General features: G+C 40.3%; 1 protein-coding gene across 2 annotated transcripts in view; it reads left to right on the plus strand.

Moving 5' to 3' along the window:
- Positions 1–5935: 5935 nt before the first annotated feature.
- LOC124860792 (neuronal acetylcholine receptor subunit alpha-7-like) overlaps positions 5936–20342 on the plus strand; it is a 40800-nt gene continuing 26393 nt past the window's right edge. For both annotated transcript variants that reach the window (XR_007036440.1, XM_047354365.1), the window contains exon 1: positions 5936–6071. Coding sequence is in view for 1 of the 2 variants with exons in the window: in XM_047354365.1 (XP_047210321.1) it covers positions 6002–6071 (70 nt within the window). In the remaining variant the exon portion in view is untranslated. The remainder of the gene's footprint in view (positions 6072–20342) is intronic.

Below are 20342 nucleotides of genomic sequence, written 5' to 3' on the forward strand. Positions count from 1 at the left end.
TGGGCTTTTCAAACTTCTACCATAGGTTCATCAGGAACTATAGTCAGACTGCTACCCCCCTCACTGCACTTACTTCCACCAAAACCACCTTCAACTGGACACCCGAGGCCAACCAAGCTTTCAATTCACTTAAGGAACTGTTCTACAAAGCCCCGATCCTAGTTCAACCTGACACCTCTAAACAGTTTGTGTTAGAGGTTGATGCCTCTGACACCGGTGTAGGAGCTGCACTGTCTCAAAGAGCCGAATCAGATAATAAACTTCATCCTTGTGCTTTCTTTTCCCAAAGACTAATGCAGACTGAACGCAATTATGACGTTCGGAGTTATTGGCCATCAAACTTGCATTGGAGGAATGGAGGCACTGGCTCGAGGGGGCTGCTCACCCAATTCTGGTATGAACTGATCACAAGAATCTAGCTTATTTACAGACAGCCAAATGCCTTAATTCCCGTCAGTCTCGATGGTCTCTGTTCTTTACCCGTTTTCGCCTGCACATCTCTTACAGACCAGGGTCTAAGAACATTAAGCCAGATGCTCTCTCCAGACAGTTTGCCTCAGACGATCTAGACCGTCAGCCTGAGCCCCTTCTTCCTCCCAGTTGTATTGTGGGAGCTCTCACCTGGGAGATTGAGGAAAGAGTAAAACAAGCCCAGCTGGATGAACCAGACCCCAGAACTGGTCCCAAGAATCAAACTTTTGTTCCCTCGAAACTACGGTCACAAGTCATTCACTGGTTCCACACTGCTAAGTTCTCTGTTCACCCAGGCATCAGTCGCACAGTGGATTTGATCTTCAGAAAGTTCTGGTGGCCGTCCATGCATAAAGATGCCAGAGATTACATTCAAGCATGTGCAGTCTGCGCTTGAAATAAGTCCACAAATCAACCTCCTACGGGTCTGCTTCAACTCTTAGGAATTCCTTATCGCCCATGGTCCCACATCTCCTGCAACTTCATTACAGCCCTTCCCAGATCTGAAGGAATGAGCACCATTCTCACTATCATTGACCGTTTCTCTAAAGCATGCCACCTTATTCCACTCAGAAAACTACCATCAGCTTTCCAGACAGCCCAGCTACTTGTTAAACGTGTTTTTTGACTCCACGGCATCCCTCAGGACATTCTTTCTGACCGGGGTCCGCAGTTCACATCGCAAGTATGTAAACAGTTTTGTCTAGCATTAGAGGCCAAGGTCTCTTTAACTTCCGGTTTTCATCCTCAGTCTAATGGCCAGTCCGAAAGGATGAACCAGAAGCTTGAGACTAACCCTGCTGACTGGAGTAAGTTTCTGCCGTGGGTGGAATATTCTCACAATGCTCACACCTTAGTTGCTACTGGTTTATCTTCTTTTGAAGCATCTCTGGGCTATCAGCCCCTGCTTCTTCCCTCAAATGAGAAGGAGATTGCTGTTCCCACAGTATGACACCACATTCGCCGTTGTAGGCGCATCTGGGACGCCAGGCACTCCGCAGGACAGCGGCTCAAAATAAGCGCTTCGTCGCAGATAGGAGACGTAGACCTGTCCCCCAGTACACTCCAGGCCAAAGGGTCTGGCTTTCTTCCTCTTAAAGCTTTGTCCAGAAAACTCTCTCCCCATTTCATTGGCCCTTACTCCATTGATTCTGTTATCAGCCCTACCACTGTCCATCTCCATCTTCCTTCTACAATGCACATTCATCCAACCTTTCATGTGTCTCAGATAAAGCTGGTCTTCACAAGCTCGTTATGCCCTCCGGCCGAACCCCCTCCACCCGCCCGGGACTTTCAGGGACACCCAGTATACTCGGTCCGACGGATTGTGGACTCCCGTCGGCGGGGTAGGGGTTGGCAATATCTGGAGGACTGGGAGGGTTATGGTCCCGAGGACTGATATTGGGTGCCCCGCTCCTTTATCTGTGATCCCGCTTTAGTTTCTGATTACTTGTCCTCCTTGCCTTCTACATCTTCTGGGCCACCAGGCGGCGGCCGTTGAGGGGGGTTGATGTCGGGGTTCTGGGAGATTTCTCTCCTGTCACTTGTCATTAACCGTTCAGTCAATAGGTGGAGCCAAGGACCTTGCTGAGGTGGGCACAGGTGTTTCCCATCTGCAATCTTCTCTGGAGCTTTAAGAGGGAGATGCAGCCTGCACTTCTTCGCCTGAGTGTTTGCCTTAAGTGGTAACTAGTCTGGCCCCCTGAGAATTACTCTGTATTGTGATTTCCTAGACATCGAAGTTTCTTGTACTTACCTCCTGTGTGATCCTTCTAGGTTCTCTGCACCTAATCTCCTGGTTCTGGAGGAGGACATTGGTTCTGATCCAGTCCTCGTTACCTTCCTGGCATGTTCCTTGGATCCCACTAAGGCTGGCTGCTGCTCAAGCTCCAGATCTTCCAAACATCAGCAAACGAACCTGCCCACTCTCCAACGTGAGTTCAACAAACCACTGCACTCAATTTCACTAGCCATTCCTTGGTTTAAAGGCTTCCGAGAAGTGACTGAAACTTACCTCATCCATTCGGAAAACCCGCTCAGAAGAGATCCTCCTACCCCGTTCGCTCGTCTGGCGGACTCCTACTCTTCACTCTGTAAGCAAAAAACTCCTTTACTAAATCTCCACCATTCAACGAAGGCAACCAAACTCACCACTCTCTCTTCCTGTGCAGCTGATCCCCGCCGCTTTCGAGTCCTGATCCTGACGACCTGTTCCTCATCAAATAAACAAACTTAAGAACTGTTTTTCATTCTCCTGAGTTTTTCTGCATCTGGGTCAGAGCCATTAATGTTAAGATGACAGTTCAAGTGTTTCATATGTTAAAGTCTCTAATATGTCTCCTAAGTGATGACTTTTTACAAGAATGTTATTCTGATTTAATTTCCAGCCTAATCCATAGCATATTTGATTCATGTAAATATAGTAGCCATCAATATTCTTTATGGCAGCTGACAAAAGTGTGTGTCTGATTTAGAGAGTTATAAAAAGACAGATCCAAAATGTCCTCTGTGAAATATTTGATTCAGCAAGATGTAATTAAAATGGTAAACCTGGCGACTCCCAGTGCAATAATAGTGTAAAATCATAAGGAGACCGTAAATTGTTCTGATCTTTTAGAGTTTTAATTGGTGGTGCAAAAGATATACTGATATTTACTCTAATAAAGAATAGATGGTCTGGCAGATGTTGAGCAATTTGAGTTAAAATCTCCAGGGTGTCAAGGATCTTCAGTAGCTTTGTATGGTACATCATGTTGGAAATATGTAAATGTGCAAACAATGTACTCTTTTAAAAAAATATTTTACTGATATATTTTGATTTATTTTTTTGTAATTCTGACATTAAGGGACTTTATTTTTGTCCCCATTTGTTTGTTAAGTATTGACCAGGATAAGTTGTCACATGTTTGATTCTTGCATACATTGTTCATACATCACTGAAACATCCTTCCATATCTTTGAAAAATCAAATTGTAAGGTGCTCACTAAAAATCTGTACACTTTACAGTTTTGCAATCAAATTAAAAAAAGTATTTAAACATTTATAACATTAAAATTTTGATACAACCAACCCCTTAGAAGTTTTGTTTGTCCCTGTAGTTATCAATGAGGTCTCAGGGAAAATGTATTTATTTAAGTTTTTTTCGCAATAAAGACATCATTACATCAACAAACAAATTAATGTGACCTAATGCACTTATATTTCAAGCATTAATTTCAACCAGTAATAATGTTTGTAAATTATTATAAATTATGCTCCCCAGCTCAGCGATCTTGTATTGGGGTTTACCCTTGTGGATGAGAGGGTCGCATCCCTGCACCTTCGGGTTGGGGACAGGTCTCTGACTGTCATTTCGGCCTATGGGCTGAGCGGTAGTGCGGAGTACCCGGCCTTCTTGCCGTCCCTGTCGGGGGTGCTGCATAGTACCCCTCCCGGAGACTCTAATGATTCTGCTGGGGGACTTCAACGCTCACGTAGGAAATGACAGTGACACCTGGAGAAGTGTGATAAGGAGGAATGGCTACCCTGATCTGAATCCGAGTGGTGTCTTGTTATTGGACCTCTGTGCTAGTCACGGATTGTCCATAACGAACACCATGTTCAAACATAAAGGTGTTCATCAGTGCACTTGGCACCAGGACACCCTAGGCAGGAAGTCGCTGATCGACTTTGTTGTCGTGTCTTCAGAACTTGGGCCACATGTTTTGGACACTTGGGTGAAGAGAGGGGCTGAGCTGTCCACTGATCACCACCTGGTGATGAGTTAGATCTGCTGGAAGAGAATAAAGCCGGACAGACTTGGCAGGCCCAAGCGTCTACTGAGGGTCTGTTCGGAACGTCTGGCGGAGCCCTCGGCCAGTGATGTATTCAACTCTCACCTCCGGGAAAGCTTTGACCAGATTCCGGGGGAGGTTGGAGACAGAGTCCGAGTGGCCCATGTTCTCCGCATCTATTGTCGATGCTGCTGCCCATAGCTGTGGCCATAAGGTCTGTGGCGCCTGTTGCAGCGGCAATTCCCGAACCCGGTGGTGGACACCGGCAGTAGGGGTTGCTGTCAAGCTGAAGAAGGAGTCCTATCAGCTGTGGTTGGCTTGTGGGACTCCTGAGGCGGCTGACGGCTACTGTGAGGCCAAGCGTGCCACGGCCCGGGCTGTGGCAGAGGCAAAAGCAGTGGCAGAGGCAAAAGCCTGGAAGGAGTTCGGTGAGGTTATGGAAAAGGACTCAGATTCAGTGTTTCATGAGGGTTTTTTAAACCCATGAGCAACTGGGACAAACAGCTTCAACAGAGCTGTTCACCAACATTTAAATTATCAACTGCTTGACTTTAGCCAAAACTTGGTCAGGGCTCCTTTTGCATGAATTGCAATGATGCAGTGTGACGTAGAAGTAATCAGCCTGTGGCTCCACTGAGGTATTAAGAAAGCACATGTTGCTTTAACAGCTACCTTCAGATCATCTGATTGTTGGGTCTTAAGGATGCATTAAGTGGTCTAAAATTTCCTGGTAGACAGTTGTGGTGTCTTTGGACTTAAAACACAGTGGACCAACACCAGCAGATGACATGGCTCCCCAAATCATCACTGAGTATGGAAACTTCACACTGGAAGCAAATTGGATACTGTCCCTTTCCACTCTCCACTTCAGATCCTAGGACGTTGATTTCCAAATGAAATGTTTACGTCCATAGTTCAGGATTGGCGTCACAAAAGGAATGTGACATTGCAGCCCATGTCCTGTATATGTCTGTGTGGGGTGACTTCTGAGCACTGTTTCCAGTTGCAGTCCAAGCCTTATGTTTCTCCCTCTTGAATGGGCTTAGCTTTGCAGACCTCTACCATGCTTTTTTCCTCCACTCAACTTTCTATTAATTTCCTAGGTCACAGCACTTATTGAACAGCCATCTGCTTTAGCAATGAACTTTTGTGGCTCACTCTCCTTTTGGAGGATGTCAGTGACTGTCTGCTTGACAACTGTCGAGTCAGCAGTTTTCTTCATGATTTTTTAGAAGATAATGGGACAATAACATGGTACTTCTGTTTTAGAAATTCTTTTAATTAGTTTTATGAAATATTTACATTTTCTGAGAGACTGAATTTTGGACTTTCATTAGCTGTAAACCAAAATTACGAAAATTAATCATAACCATGCTTAAACTATGTCTCTCTTTGTAAAAAATATGAATTTCTCTTTATGAGTGGAATTACTATAAATAAAATAAAAACATTTTCAGTAATTTTATAATCAATGAGACGCACCAGTAGCTCTTCACTTCAAAGGTTTGTGTATTTTTCACAAAAGATCAACTCCATGGACACACTGTTAACCAACCTGGTGCTGTGTGACGGCGCCATTCTGAACTCCACACCGCCGTCTGTCCCTTTCGTCCTCCTCACATTCTCTCCCCTCCTCTTCCTTTTGCTCTTTTCTCTGCCTCTCGTTCATTCCACCGGAGAGCCGCAGTGACATCCCCGTGTATCGCGACACGGAGAGCCCACGGCCGGGCAGAGGAGTTCGGTGAACAACGTCAGAATGCGGTGCCACAAGTTTTGGGGTCCATGTTCGGTTGGATTTTATATTTGGACAGTCATGCTTTTTAAAGGTAAGTTTGGACAAGAGTCATCTTTGATTATTTTAAATTTGATAGCAGTGCATGAGTTTTTTTTACCTGAATGATATTCATCCATCATGACGAGCTTTGCTGTTGTAAATAAAATCTTTTTTTTAAGGCTGCAGATTAAAGGGAAGCAGGTTTATGGTATAATCCAATGTTTTAGTTGTTCTTTTTTCTGTTCTGATGCTTTTACAAAAGAGTTATTAAATAAACAGAAAACAAATACTGCTTAGTTTCCTATTACATGCTCTCTGAATTTCTGTATGGCCAGATTGAAACAGTTTGGTCTTCTTATCTAATTTATAAAAGAGCAGATAATTACCGAAATAGTCATTTTTAAACACACATGTATGCGTTCATTTATGTAACTTCTGTGCATTAGGTTTTGGTTAATGTGTAAAGCGATGTGCATGCATGGTTTTGTAATTCTCTATAAGCTCTATTCTATCATCATCAGCAGCAGCATCCTCATCCGCAACATCTGTGCTGTTTGCTTCCAATTTTCTAGTGGAGAGGTTTGTTGAATATCACCTTTCAAACTTAATTTGTGAGTGTGCGTTCCCACCCACAGAATTATATATTGTCCAGTCCTTACACCTTCCAATACCCTTATCTCACCTTGTTAAAACACTGTCAGTGGCCATGCTGTGGGAAGGAAGATGGAGGGGAGGAAATGGACTAAAGAAAAAAGACAGATCACATTAAAACTCATGACAACAGATCTCCCGTATTTGTGTTGCATGATTTAACATTGTTTAAGGTAACTTTGAGTTGAGTATAATAAAAGATAATAAAGTTTGACAAAGACTGTAAATTCAAGGTTTTGTCTTTGCTTTTACAAATCATTAACTAACTGTCATTAACCACTTTTTTATAAATGTGATTAAGCAACACTTTAATGCCAGACCTCTAGAAGCAAGAAATTGTTTAAATAGAACCTGTCTAACAACATGAAGTAGGCTAAAAGATGGTAAATAGTTTGTCCTGTAACCGGTAGGTCGCCAGTTCGGATCCTCACTCTGTCCATCTCAGTTGCTGTGTCCTTGGGCAAGGCACTTCATCCGCCTTACCTGCTGATTGTGGTCAGCTTGGCCCGGTGTTGCCAGTTGTATGGCAGCCTCACTCCTGTCAGTCTGCCCCAGGGCAGCTGTGGCTAGATTGTAGCTTACCACTGTCAGTGTGTGTATGTAAATGGGTGAATGACTGATTGTAGTGTAAAGTGATTTGGGGTCTCTAGGGACTTAATAAAGTGCTACAAGTGTTGGCCATTTATGCTCCGATTCTAGGTAATTCAAGACCCAATAACGAAACAAAGTCAAAGACTGAAAACTGTCAGTCTGGAAAGAGTTGCAAAGCCATTTGCAAGGTTTTGTGACTACAGCAAAGCACAGTGAGGGCAAGTATCCACAATTGGAGAAAATGAAATAGCAGTAAACTTAAGTGGCCAACTTACCAAAATTACTGTAAGAGGACATCCACCAATCATCATGAAAGTCACATAAAGAACAACATCGCAGGCCTTGTCTTAGTTACGATCACTATTCATGATTCAGTTATAAAAAAGACACTGGGCAAAATTAGAGTCCATTGGAGAGCTCCAACGTCAATACCACTGACAGACAAATGTAATCTAATTTTGGATTAGGTGCAAAAGTAGGAAGCCAAATCAAAGAATAGCAAGGAACATTTACAACCTGGCTACATTACTTCATAATACCATGTTTTCTAAACTTTTTTCACAGTTTTTTATTTTAAATTGCATTTAGGTGGACTTGGGAATTCCTCTCAAAAATGTGGTAATACTCATGTCATTCTGTGGTATTGTGTGGACGAGAAAGCAGAACATTTCAATTTTGAAATATAATTTCATTACAGTAATGGGGACAAGGCTTTCATGAATGTGGTAGGAACTACAAGCTGATGGTATGAGATAGACAGAACTTTGTACACAATAGTAAGATAACCTGAACCTCACCTTTAATTGTTTTCCACTCTTAGTAACAGAGAACAAAAAGAAAACAAGTTTAAACCCAAATATGAAAATCTGACCATGACAAAAGTTTAACAACTCAGTGAGAACTCAAGGATAGATAGATAGATAGATAGATAGATAGATAGATAGATAGATAGATAGATAGATAGATAGATAGATAGATAGATAGATAGATAGATAGATAGATAGATAGATAGATAGATAGATAGATAGATAGATAGATAGATAGATAGATGGGGGAATGGTCATTTTCTTGGAGATTAAGACTGATCTTGTCAAAATGTTGCCTTTCACTGCCAGTATGGCAGGTTGACTCAGATCTTCAAATTCCCTCACATCTGCAGCTGGAGTTGAGACTGAATTAATTTAGAAGTATTTTAAAATTCACATTTCAAATGTGTTTCCATGAACTTCAGTTAACGCACAGAAAGCTATAATCAAATATAGTGCTTTAAAAATCAGATGTGAGATGTTCCTCTGCTCAAGTTCAAAGCACCCACTCAGCCGCCTTATTGGTCCTTCTGGCTATTTTGTTCATTCCCTTTTATCCCCTGCAGCTAGTGCAATTTGCTTTTCTTGTATATTTTATGGTCATGACCAAATGCAACATATTGTTAACTCATGAACTGTATAACAACCCCACTTTGGTAACCATTATGAGGCTATGGGAAACTAAACAAAGTACAACTGTTTTACATGTATATTGGCCTTTATGCTACTCCAGACAGTAACCTCAGACAATGTATTTCATGTCTTTTGTTATTTTGTTAGCTTATTTAATTTCTTAAAATATATTTCTCTCCTTATTTTCACTCTACAGTGCTTCACACAGTTCTACGCTTAATTTTAAGCATAGAAATGATGCAAGAAAAATGTTAATTAAAACATGGGATGTCAACAGGTGACTGTAATACAAAAAAAGTCATAGCAAGAATTGCATGAAAAATTAAAGTGTTCATTGAAGGAATGATATTTTTGAAAGGCTAGAAATTGATCATATTCTAAAATAAATGTATACTAAATACAATAAAATAAAGAGAAAAAAACACAAAACATATCTTGTTTGCACTGAACTATAAATGATTTTATAGTAAATAGAAATATCTTTTTTCATTTGCATTTTTATACTGTTCCAACAAACCACTGGATGGCCCTGATTTCATATCTGATGTTCATTTACCTAATGATGGTAAAAAAAGGTTTTAAATGCCTATAATTCTTCCTTTGAACTCTTTCAAGAGATAATGATCAACATATCATAATGTGGTTTGCATAAACTCAGAGCTGCCCTACAGAACAAATACTCACTCCTGAAATAGGATTAAACAATAATCATTTTTAAGACAGTATATTATAATTTCATTCTTGTATATAAATTCATGCATCATAAACTCTATTAACACAAACACCCCACACTCTGATCCCCAATCCTTGCCCACCACTGAACCCCTGTTAGAAATTGTGTGTTAATCTATAAATTTGCTCCTCAGATGATTTAACCATCCCTCACAAAATGGTAATGATAGTATGTATGCATGCCCATTTTCTGACCCAAACACAAAGTGTATCAGTCACAGGAAAGTTAACCTCTCTTTTTATAAAAATATGTAAATTATAAACATTAGCAAATTACTCCTACGTTTTACTCAGTTTGTCCATTAAACTGAGCTCCAGTCAACTAGAATTTTTAGCCTGCTCTTATTTTCATCTTATTTCCATTTGGGTAATGGGCAGACCTCCTGGATTAACATCTGAACATCTGTATGCTTCACTGCTACAGTAGCTGTTCATATACTGAAAATTGACTAGCCGTGCAAAGAGGGCAGTGATCAGAGAAACAGCCCACAGGCCTATGGGAACTATAGAAGCTGCAGATATCCACAACTCTGTTGGGAGAATCTTTCAATAGGACAGCTAGATGTACACTTCTCATATCTTTCTGGCCATTTATGGAAGAATGGCAATAAGAAAAATAGTTGAAAGAAAGCCATAAGGAGTTCTGTTTAAAGACTGCCATTAGACATAGGGATGCTGAAAAGATGTGAGTGGAGGGGATCTGGTTAGGTGAGACAAAAATTTAACTTTCTGGCTTCTATACAAAGCCCTACCAACAATGCACATCCCCCTAAACAAAACATCTGCATGATAAACATAGTAGTAGTGGCATCTTGTTAAGGGGAAGCTGAATAGAGTTGAAGGGAAATTGGAGGGAGCTAAATAGAGGGTAATCCTAGAAAAAATCTTTTAGTGGCTGCAAAAGCTGTGAAACTCAGGTGGAGGTTCACCAACAGCTTAACGGTTCTTAACATACAGTCAGAGCTACAATGGAAAAGAAAATGAAAATTTATGTTTTACAGCCACTCACAATCCAGTGTGACTGAACCTGAGCTGGTTTGCATAGAACTACGGGTAAAATATCAGTCTCTAGATGTTAAAAACTGGTGGAGACATTCAACAAATGACTTGCAGCTGTAATTGCAGCAAAAGGTGGATCTTCAAAATACTGACTTAATATAAATGCACGACGTACTTTTCATATTATTTGTAAAAAAATTCTGAAAACCATGTTTTCCTTTCCTTCTGCTTCACAGCTATGTATTACATCAAGTTCATAAATTATATTAAATCATTTGTGTTTGTAACATTATACAATAGAAAGTTGTTGAAGGGAAAGGAATCCTAGTTAATCTAGTTGAAATGAATCAATCCACATTTTAAAATGAAATATCTGGGTGCAGATTTACCAACCTACACACAGCTCAATAGCCTTTAGTAAAAACATTGTATATATTCATATTTGCAAGAAAAAATATTTTTATTTTCCTTTTTATATTAAAATTTAAAATGTCTTAATTGAGAGCAAAGTGGAACCGAAGTCAAATTCTTTGATTGTGTCACAAACTTGGCAAATAAAGCTAATTCTGAAAACGTCTGGTTCTGATTACTTGAGTCTGATTCTCACTAAAGATTAATAGTCTAAAACTCCTGTAAATTTACCTGAAACTGCTAAGAATTCATCAGTCTATTTTTTGCAACTGCTGTATCCTGTTTAGGGTTGTGGCCTTATACAGGTCGCAAGTTCCTCACACAGAAACACAAGAGACAAACATCATGAACCCCAGATACCAAATCAGCACTTTAAAATGCAAGTATTTCTTTATCATCCAGGACCATGAAAATGTATCACTTTATCAGACAATCTTTCAAGGTTATCCAGGATATGCAGCGTTTCATGTGACTTAATGTTTGACTAAGCTAACTTTTAACATTTTAAATTATTGTTTGATTTTGTGTTTGCATGCCTATTTTTCCCTGTTTTCTTTACCCATGCTCACACCACCTTTATAAATTGCATCACACTCTCTTGATATGTACCATTTGTTGGAGCATCAACAACAAAGGCCCTCGGGGAGGGACATCTGTCAGTGTAGTCTTTTTATGTTGCATCAGGGTCCTTCCACAATTGTATAACTGCTCTGTTTCAGACTGTTTTGAAATCAGAATACTTACATGTTTCAGACAGAATAAAAGATTTGACCTTTGTGTTTGTTCCTGGGATTCATCAAACACTTTATAAGACATATAATTCCTCCCTGGTCTTTAAAGTACTTTTCCAGGGTCAGACTTGCACTGAGTTAGAGTGCAGATGTGATGTCTTGAAAGCTATTCAGTTCTCCAATTTTTCAAAGCCCTTTGTCATCTCTGTTGTGTTTCTGATGTTTATTCATTTGAATTCATGTTAATTAATGTTGAACCTTAGTAACCAAGGTGAATTTAAGATCCCATGTGATTCCACATGGTTACAAAGACTTTGGAAGAAATACAATTTGAAATTAGCAGTATTTCTTTTAAAACAAATCCAAGTAAGTTGTTACATTTTGTTTTTGATTTTTGGCGTCTGAATAATTTATTGATACTTCATTGTTGCTGTTTGCAGAAACTAGTTTTTTGGATAGAATATCCTGGTGTCTGTGTCACCAGGTGAGACATGAAACCAGTTTCTGATGAAAGTGCAGATTATCTATTTGTTGTTCTTAATATTAAATCATTTTATTTTGCCCTTAACCGTAAATATGTAAACAATATTATTAGACATATAGGTTTTGTGCATGGTTAAAGATAGATACATTTTGAAAATAAAATAAAAAAGACATTAAGCTAACAGTGACAGAATTAGGTATTGGTTGGTATTGAGGTTTAATGATTGGATGACCTAAAGCAATTATCTCACGGTTTACGCTATTACATTATTAACACAACAATTTTGGATGGAATGTTAAATATCTGTGTTTTATACGATGCAAAAGTAGACAGGAGACAGTCAGGCAGAATCATGTTGTGGTTCAATATTTATCAAAGAAAAGCAACCGGCATGAAGAGAAAACTGCTGACAGATCAATGAGAGAAACAAGATGAGAGAAACAAGATGATTTGACAAAGATGGAAAGAACTTGGGGAGTATGCTGTGTAAACAGAGGAAAGGACTTATTCCTTGAAGAGGGAACTGGTGAAAACACTTAAACGTGGAGGAGCTGAGGTGCAGCATCAACTCAGGTACTAATTGGTGGTTAGAAATGACAGAAATAACACCAAAGGACACACCTGGAACTGGGGAACCACAATAAAACATAACACATTAGATTTTTCCACCTAAAGAACTTAAAAAGACTAAAATCCAAACACAAGGGAAACACGGAGATAATAATAGACACTACTGTAATTAGAATGCAAAATATAAGAAAACACTGAAAGTGCAAAACTGCAAACCAAAAACTTGATAAAATTCAAAGTCCAAAAGATTATGACAAAACATACATGTATTTTTTATTTTATTTGTTTTCTCTGGTTCAATTTGGCAATTCTTACCCCTATTCTGTACCCATAGGTTGGCGTTTCATCCCTTCCTACTTCCATTTCATACCAGTAAAGCAAAACCACTTGTAACCCATGTAATTAACTATAGCCTAAATTCTTTTATGGAGACAGTCTTAAAAATGCTTGAAACTTATGTTACCTGAAAAAAGTAACTATGAGCAAACTTATGCTGGTAGATATAATTTGTTGGAGTCACTGAAGTACGCTCCCTTAAAGTGAAGATCATTAAAAATTGCTTTAGATCACTTGTTGTTGAAGTGGGTAACATCCTTTAAATATTGTCCACTGCTATCAGGTGGACAGTAGTTGGCAGCTCAGTGAAATTACATTGAAGAATGACCCCCCATCCACTTTTGTTTTGACGCCACATAGCGGTGGGCCTGGTTCTAATAGAGATCTCTCTGTGCTCTTTGCTGTTCTGTTTTGTAAAATTGGGAGCCTGACAAGCTGATGTTAGCTAGGTAATTACCGGGTTTGCTACTTTGATGGTGAGCCTGAAGTAGGCTGTTTATTTTACCAGCAGACACTATAACTCTTGTTGCTAACGCTTTAAAGTAGCTTTACCTTCAAGACTGGTAGGTGGTGTTTCTCTTTGAGTCTTTTTATGAATATCTGTGTGTCTGGTACTGAAAGAAATTGTAGTCTAGCTTGCATTCATTAGTGAAAGGGTAAGTCTTAGAGTTGTAATGCTCAGGAATTAGCTTGCAGCAACACAGTGGAGCGATTAGTGTTATCTTATGTTTTGGAGAATGTGACTGGCAAGAAAACCATTGCTTCTTGCAAGAATAAATGAGACAAACGTTAAGTGTTTTGCTGTTTTGCTACTGGGCTAGGACCAAAAAAAAGTTGCCAGACAATTGTTGGATATTTTAGTCTCCGCAACCTATTTGTCAGCTTTGTAAGAGTCTGTATCTTCCTAATAAAGCAAATACAGACATGGTATGTTAGTACCTAACAACTGTGGACTGTGTATTTTATAGTGGATATCAAACACATATAGATAGCAATCACTGTGATTTGCCTAAGACTTGTCATTGTAGTTAAAGGATCTTTAAAAACAGCTAATCTCTATATTATTAATCATTTCAGTAGACATGAATTTGCATTTTCTGAACATCTCAAATAGCAATGTAAAAACAAGTATTACATAACCAAAACATCTTCTTTATTTCTGCTTAGATGCTTTTTCTATCCGTATTAGAAATCTGGTGACAATCTCTTAATTTATCCAAAGTGCAAGAAAAATATTGGTTTACATAATATTTGGATTACCTAATTTAAATGAATGTGCCAGATTAGCCTGGCAGAAAGAAAGAAAAGAACATCCTGTAATTGTGTAGGTAAGCAGCTCTATCTGGATGGGTACAGCTGGGTGCTTCAGGGTGCACAAAACCACCATTGGTCATTTACTGCTCTCCCTAAAATAGCATTCCTGTTTTTTTTGTTTGAGTGTTTATCTATGATGTTTTGTGCGAGAAACGGGGGAAAAAAGGAATCCCTCAGGCTGCCTGATGAGCATGTTTAGAAGCCTCATCTGAATGCACTGACCCAGTAAAAAGTATTGAGATAGGCCCAAATAACCAAGCTGGATCTATCTGTTTTTTGTCATTGTGTGACTGATAGAAGTCAGTGTGCATACATATGCACAGACGTTGGCTTTCAAAAGGTAACTGAGAGTATTTTTTGATAGTCTCTTCTACAAATTCACCTTTTTTCCCCTGCACTTGTATAGCGCTTTATCCTACATGCTCCACCTATGATATACACTTTTGGTAATTATTTTGCCTGCACTCCCAGTCATCAGTAGACCATGCTCATTAATTGGAAATAAGGGCAAAAATTTGGAGTGCTGGCATGCAAGTTTGTGCAAGGACAACAAGAAACGGTGAGATAGAGGGAGTGATGCAGTAAAAAAAAAGGGATTTACTGTTCATGACGAGTGAGCGTTAGTGGCAATAAAGATGGTATAAAAACTGATGTGACAGATGGGAAGCTTGACAGAAATAGAACAGAGAAATGATGGGGATAATCCATGGTTGATTTTCACTTTAAAGATGCTAAAGATTATTTGTGTCCCCTGGAACTTGTGTACAGACAAGGGTTTTTATCAGGTAAGGCTTTTTCCGTCCATCATCCATCCATCCATCCATGATAACTCTGGAGGAGCTTAGGTATACCATAGGCTATAGCTCAGGTGGAAGAATCTGGTGAGACAGGAACTATTAGTCATGTACTCCACAAATACGGCCTTTATGAAAGTGTTACAAATAGAAATACGATTGTAAAAAAAGTGTATGAAATCCCATTTAAAATTTGCCAAAAAAGTAGGGGAAAAATTGAAGATGTGTGGAGCAAAATACAGGACAATACTGGGACAAAACAAGCTGGAACCTACTAAAGATTTAAGACTGCAGTGAAGGTTCACCTTCTAGCACCTACCCTAAACATACAGGTCCTTCTCAAAATATTAGCATATTGTGATAAAGTTCATTATTTTCCATAATGTCATGATGAAAATTTTAGATTCATATATTTTAGATTCATTGCACACTAACTGAAATATTTCAGGTCTTTTATTGTCTTAATATGGATGATTTTGGCATACAGCTCATGAAAACCCAAAATTCCTATCTCACAAAATTAGCATATCATTAAAAGGGTCTCTAAACGAGCTATGAACCTAATCATCTGAATCAACAAGTTAACTCTAAACACCTGCAAAAGATTCCTGAGGCCTTTAAAACTCCCAGCCTGGTCCGTCACTCAAACCCCAATCATGGGTAAGACTGCCGACCTGACTGCTGTCCAGAAGGCCACTATTGACACCCTCAAGCAAGAGGGTAAGACACAGCAAGAAATTTCTGAACGAATAGGCTGTTCCCAGAGTGCTGTATCAAGGCACCTCAGTGGGAAGTCTGTGGGAAGGAAAAAGTGTGGCAGAAAACGCTGCACAACGAGAAGAGGTGACCGGACCCTGAGGAAGATTGTGGAGAAGGGCCGATTCCAGACCTTGGGGGACCTGCGGAAGCAGTGGACTGAGTCTGGAGTAGAAACATCCAGAGCCACCATGCACAGGCGTGTGCAGGAAATGGGCTACAGGTGCCGCATTCCCCAGGTCAAGCCACTTTTGAACCAGAAACAGCGGCAGAAGCGCCTGACCTGGGCTACAGAGAAGCAGCACTGGACTGTTGCTCAGTGGTCCAAAGTACTTTTTTCGGATGAAAGCAAATTCTGCATGTCATTCGGAAATCAAGGTGCCAGAGTCTGGAGGAAGACTGGGGAGAAGGAAATGCCAAAATGCCAGAAGTCCAATGTCAAGTTCCCACAGTCAGTGATGGTCTGGGGTGCCGTGTCAGCTGCTGGTGTTGGTCCACTGTGTTTTATCAAGGGCAGGGTCAATGCAGCTAGCTATCAGGAGATTTTGGAGCACTTCATGCTTCCATCTGCTGAAAAGCTTTATGGAGATGAAGATTTCATTTTTCAGCATGACCTGGCACCTGCTCACAGTGCCAAAACCACTGGTAAATGGTTTACTGACCATGGTATCACTGTGCTCAATTGGCCTGCCAACTCTCCTGACCTGAACCCCATAGAGAATCTGTGGGATATTGTGAAGAGAACGTTGAGAGACTCAAGACCCAACACTCTGGATGAGCTAAAGGCCGCTATCGAAGCATCCTGGGCCTCCATAAGACCTCAGCAGTGCCACAGGCTGATTGCCTCCATGCCACGCCGCATTGAAGCAGTCATTTCTGCCAAAGGATTCCCGACCAAGTATTGAGTGCATAAATGTACATGTTTATTTGAAGGTTGACGTTTTTTGTATTAAAAACACTTTTCTTTTATTGGTCGGATGAAATATGCTAATTTTGTGAGATAGGAATTTTGGGTTTTCATGAGCTGTATGCCAAAATCATCCATATTAAGACAATAAAAGACCTGAAATATTTCAGTTAGTGTGCAAGGAATCTAAAATATATGAATGTTAAATTTTCATCATGACATTATGGAAAATAATGAACTTTATCACAATATGCTAATATTTTGAGAAGGACCTGTACAGCCAAGACTACAATGAAAGGCTTACAGCTAAGTTAAGTCATGTCTTAGTGTGCCACAGGCAAAATTTGGACATAAATCCAACAGAGATTCTGTAGGAAGACAAATAAAACTGATAGACATTTACTGTTGTTCTTCATGCATTCTGATTGAGCTTGAGCTATTTTGCAAGGACGAGTGGGTTTAAACTTCAAGATGTGCAAATCTGTTAGAGTTTAACCCAAAAGACTCACAGCTGAAATTGCAACACCTTGACACACCTTGATACCAGTATTTAAGCTTTGCCAACAACCCACTGCTGTCCAAAATGCATTTGTTTAAATGTTTCTTTTACTGTTCTCTCAACAATGGGTTGCACTGTTAATTGAATTTTGATCTTGGTCACAGCTTTGGCATCCCACAGTTAAATTTATATTAACAACCAACATTGAAAATGTTCACTTAGATGACATGCCACAGTATCTTCACATAAACAAAAAGATAAAATAAGATTTTTTAATTTTAAAAAATAGATTTTTCATTGAAATAGATTTAATTTAGATAAAATGCTACCAATCATACACCTAATTTATGTGCATTTATGTGGCTGAGCAGCCCCGCAGTAGTTTTTAACGGCTCTAAGCTCAACATGTGGAGACATTTTGACTTAAATGTTGGCCAGAATTAGACCGTCATGAAAGGACAGTTTGATCCTCATGATGTGACCTTAATATTTTCAGAAGTTAATAAACATGTTTTCTAAATATATCTACATCACTGCTGAGATATTTATGCACCAGATTAGGACATGAATGGGATCTGTGATAATTCACTATAAATCCTTGTGCTTCAAATATTATATCTTCATTGAGTTAAAATGGTTGCTTCTTATCAGGTTCTATTGGTTTGGTAAATGCCCATCTGTGTAACACTGTTAATGTGTTTTCTGTAAGAGAGATGGAATTAAACAGAAAATCTTAACTTTCAGGGAAGAGTACTGACATGAACCGAAGAAGACATTTTCCAGTCTCTTTTAACTCAGCTGTTAAATGGCTCTTTTTTTATTTATAGATTTTTGTGTGTTTTTGCCAACTTGTAATATTTGCATCAATATTGAGGTGATTAAAAAATAAGACTGCTAGATCTTTGCCATCATTCTGAGTTTATATGGCATACATTTTGTTTTTGAATTAAAGTTGGCGCCGTGGTTTATTTTATCAGATTATTTAATTCCCATTGAACATAGTTTTATGACACAACAGCTCCAGAGACTGAGTTTTCAATTGTTCTTCACTGACTTTATTAGTTTAGTTCTTTTCTTCTGGCTCCCAGTTCAGATTTTACAGTAATAATACACAAGAGAGATGCAGGAAAGATGTTGGCAGGATAGCAGCTGTTGACAAGGCTGCATTTGAATTTGTGTGCATGTGTCTACACAGATTTTATTCTGCGTTTATGGGCAGATTTATGACTGCTCTGTCTGCTGAGAGTTTGTAATTGTGTTGTTTTTTTGCAGAATTCAAATGAGAGACTACCTTAAGGACTTGTTTGTTATTGTAAACCCAACCATGTTTACTGGACAACAAAGAAACAATGCAGCGAAAATATTTATCTGCATCACTCTGTGAAATGTCTTGATCCATCTTTCACAGAACACTGTGTGGCTTCATAGACACATTCAAAGGGTTTTTGTTGTGCTCAGCATCCTTTCATAGCTCCTCTGTCTCTGACCTTAGGCTCCATTCTGCTATAACTCGCCTCGTTACGATCTTAATGGACCAATCAGCACCAAGCAGTCCGAAGGCACATGCCTCTTCACATTTTTCAGCACAGGTTCATTGCTATGCTTCTATTCCTTTGCCTTTATTCCTAATGACCATTGAGTGTTGGTATGCAGGAAGCATTGCAATTTTGGTGGCAGGAGGTGATGTGCTTACCACATGTTGTCCACCTATCAATTACAAATAGTACATCCAAAACCTTTTTAAGAGGTAAGAAAATGCACATAAATGCCAAAGTGCTCAAAGAGCTCAGTCATACAAGTGTCCTTTTATCGGCATAAGGCTGAACTGAAACGTTAAGGAGTGTGGCCTTTGTGGTAGGTACAGCATCTGAAGCTGTCTTCTTTGTCTTTGGAAACATAAAACTGCATTACACCTGCCTTCTGGTTGCCGAAACTGGGACTAATATATTAATCAAATTTGAATTTCAGTTAAGCACTAAGTCAAAAACAATATAATTGAGAAGCAAATGTAGTAAACGTCTTTAGCATTGTTCTGGTTTACAAGTGTCCCTTCCTTCTGGACTTTATTTGCATTAAATGTTCTCGTACTCGTACTTCCGCTTTATCCGGGACCGGGTCGTGGGGGCAGCAGACTCAGCAGAGACTCCCAGACGTCAATCTCCCCAGACACCTCCTCCAGCTCCTCCGGGGGAAGCCCAAGGCGTTCCCAGGCCAGCCGAGAGACATAGTCCCTCCAGCATGTCCTGGGCCCTCCCCTGGGCATCCTCCCTGTGGGACGTGTCTGGAACACCTCCCGAGGAAGGCGTCCAGGAGGCATCCGCTATAGATGCCCGAGCCACCTCAACTGGCTCCTCTCGATGTAGAGGAGCAGCGGCTCTACTCCGAGCCCCTCCAGGATGGCTGAACTACTCACCCTATCTCTAAGGGAGTGCCAGGCCACCCTACAGAGGAAGCTTATTTCAGCTGCTTATATCTGAGATCGTGTTCTTTCGGTCATGACCCAAAGTTCATGGCCATAGGTGAGGGTAGGAACGTAGACCGACCGGTAAATCAAGAGCTTCGCTTTTCGGCTCAGCTCTCTCTTCACCACAACGGATCGGCACAGCGCCCCATTACTGCGGAAGCCGCACCGATCCGTCTGTCGATCTCCAGCTCCATTCTTCCCCCACTCATGAACAAGACCCCGAGATACTTAAACTCCTCCACTTGAGGCAGGAACTCCCTTCCAACCTGAAGAGGACAAGCCACCCTTTTTCGGTCGAGAACCATGGCCTCGGACTTGGAGGAGCTGATCTTCATCCCAGCCGCTTCACACTCGGCTGCGAACTGCTGTAGGTCTTGGCTAGAGACAAAATCCTCTGATCCCCAAACCAGACTCCCTCTGGCCCTTGGCTGTGCCTAGAAATCCTGTTCATAAAAGTTATGAACAGGACCGGGGACAAAGGGCAGCTCTGCCGGATTCCCAACATGCACAGGGAACAGGTCCGAGTTGGTGCCAGTAATGCGAACCAACTCCTGCTCTGCTTGTACAGAGACCGGATGGCCCCTAGTAAGGGGCCCCCGATTCCATACTCCTGGAGCACCCCCCACTGGGCATCACGAGGGACAC

The sequence above is a fragment of the Girardinichthys multiradiatus genome, chromosome 23 (assembly GCF_021462225.1).
Source record: "Girardinichthys multiradiatus isolate DD_20200921_A chromosome 23, DD_fGirMul_XY1, whole genome shotgun sequence".
In the NCBI taxonomy this organism is placed as follows: Eukaryota; Metazoa; Chordata; class Actinopteri; order Cyprinodontiformes; family Goodeidae; genus Girardinichthys; species Girardinichthys multiradiatus.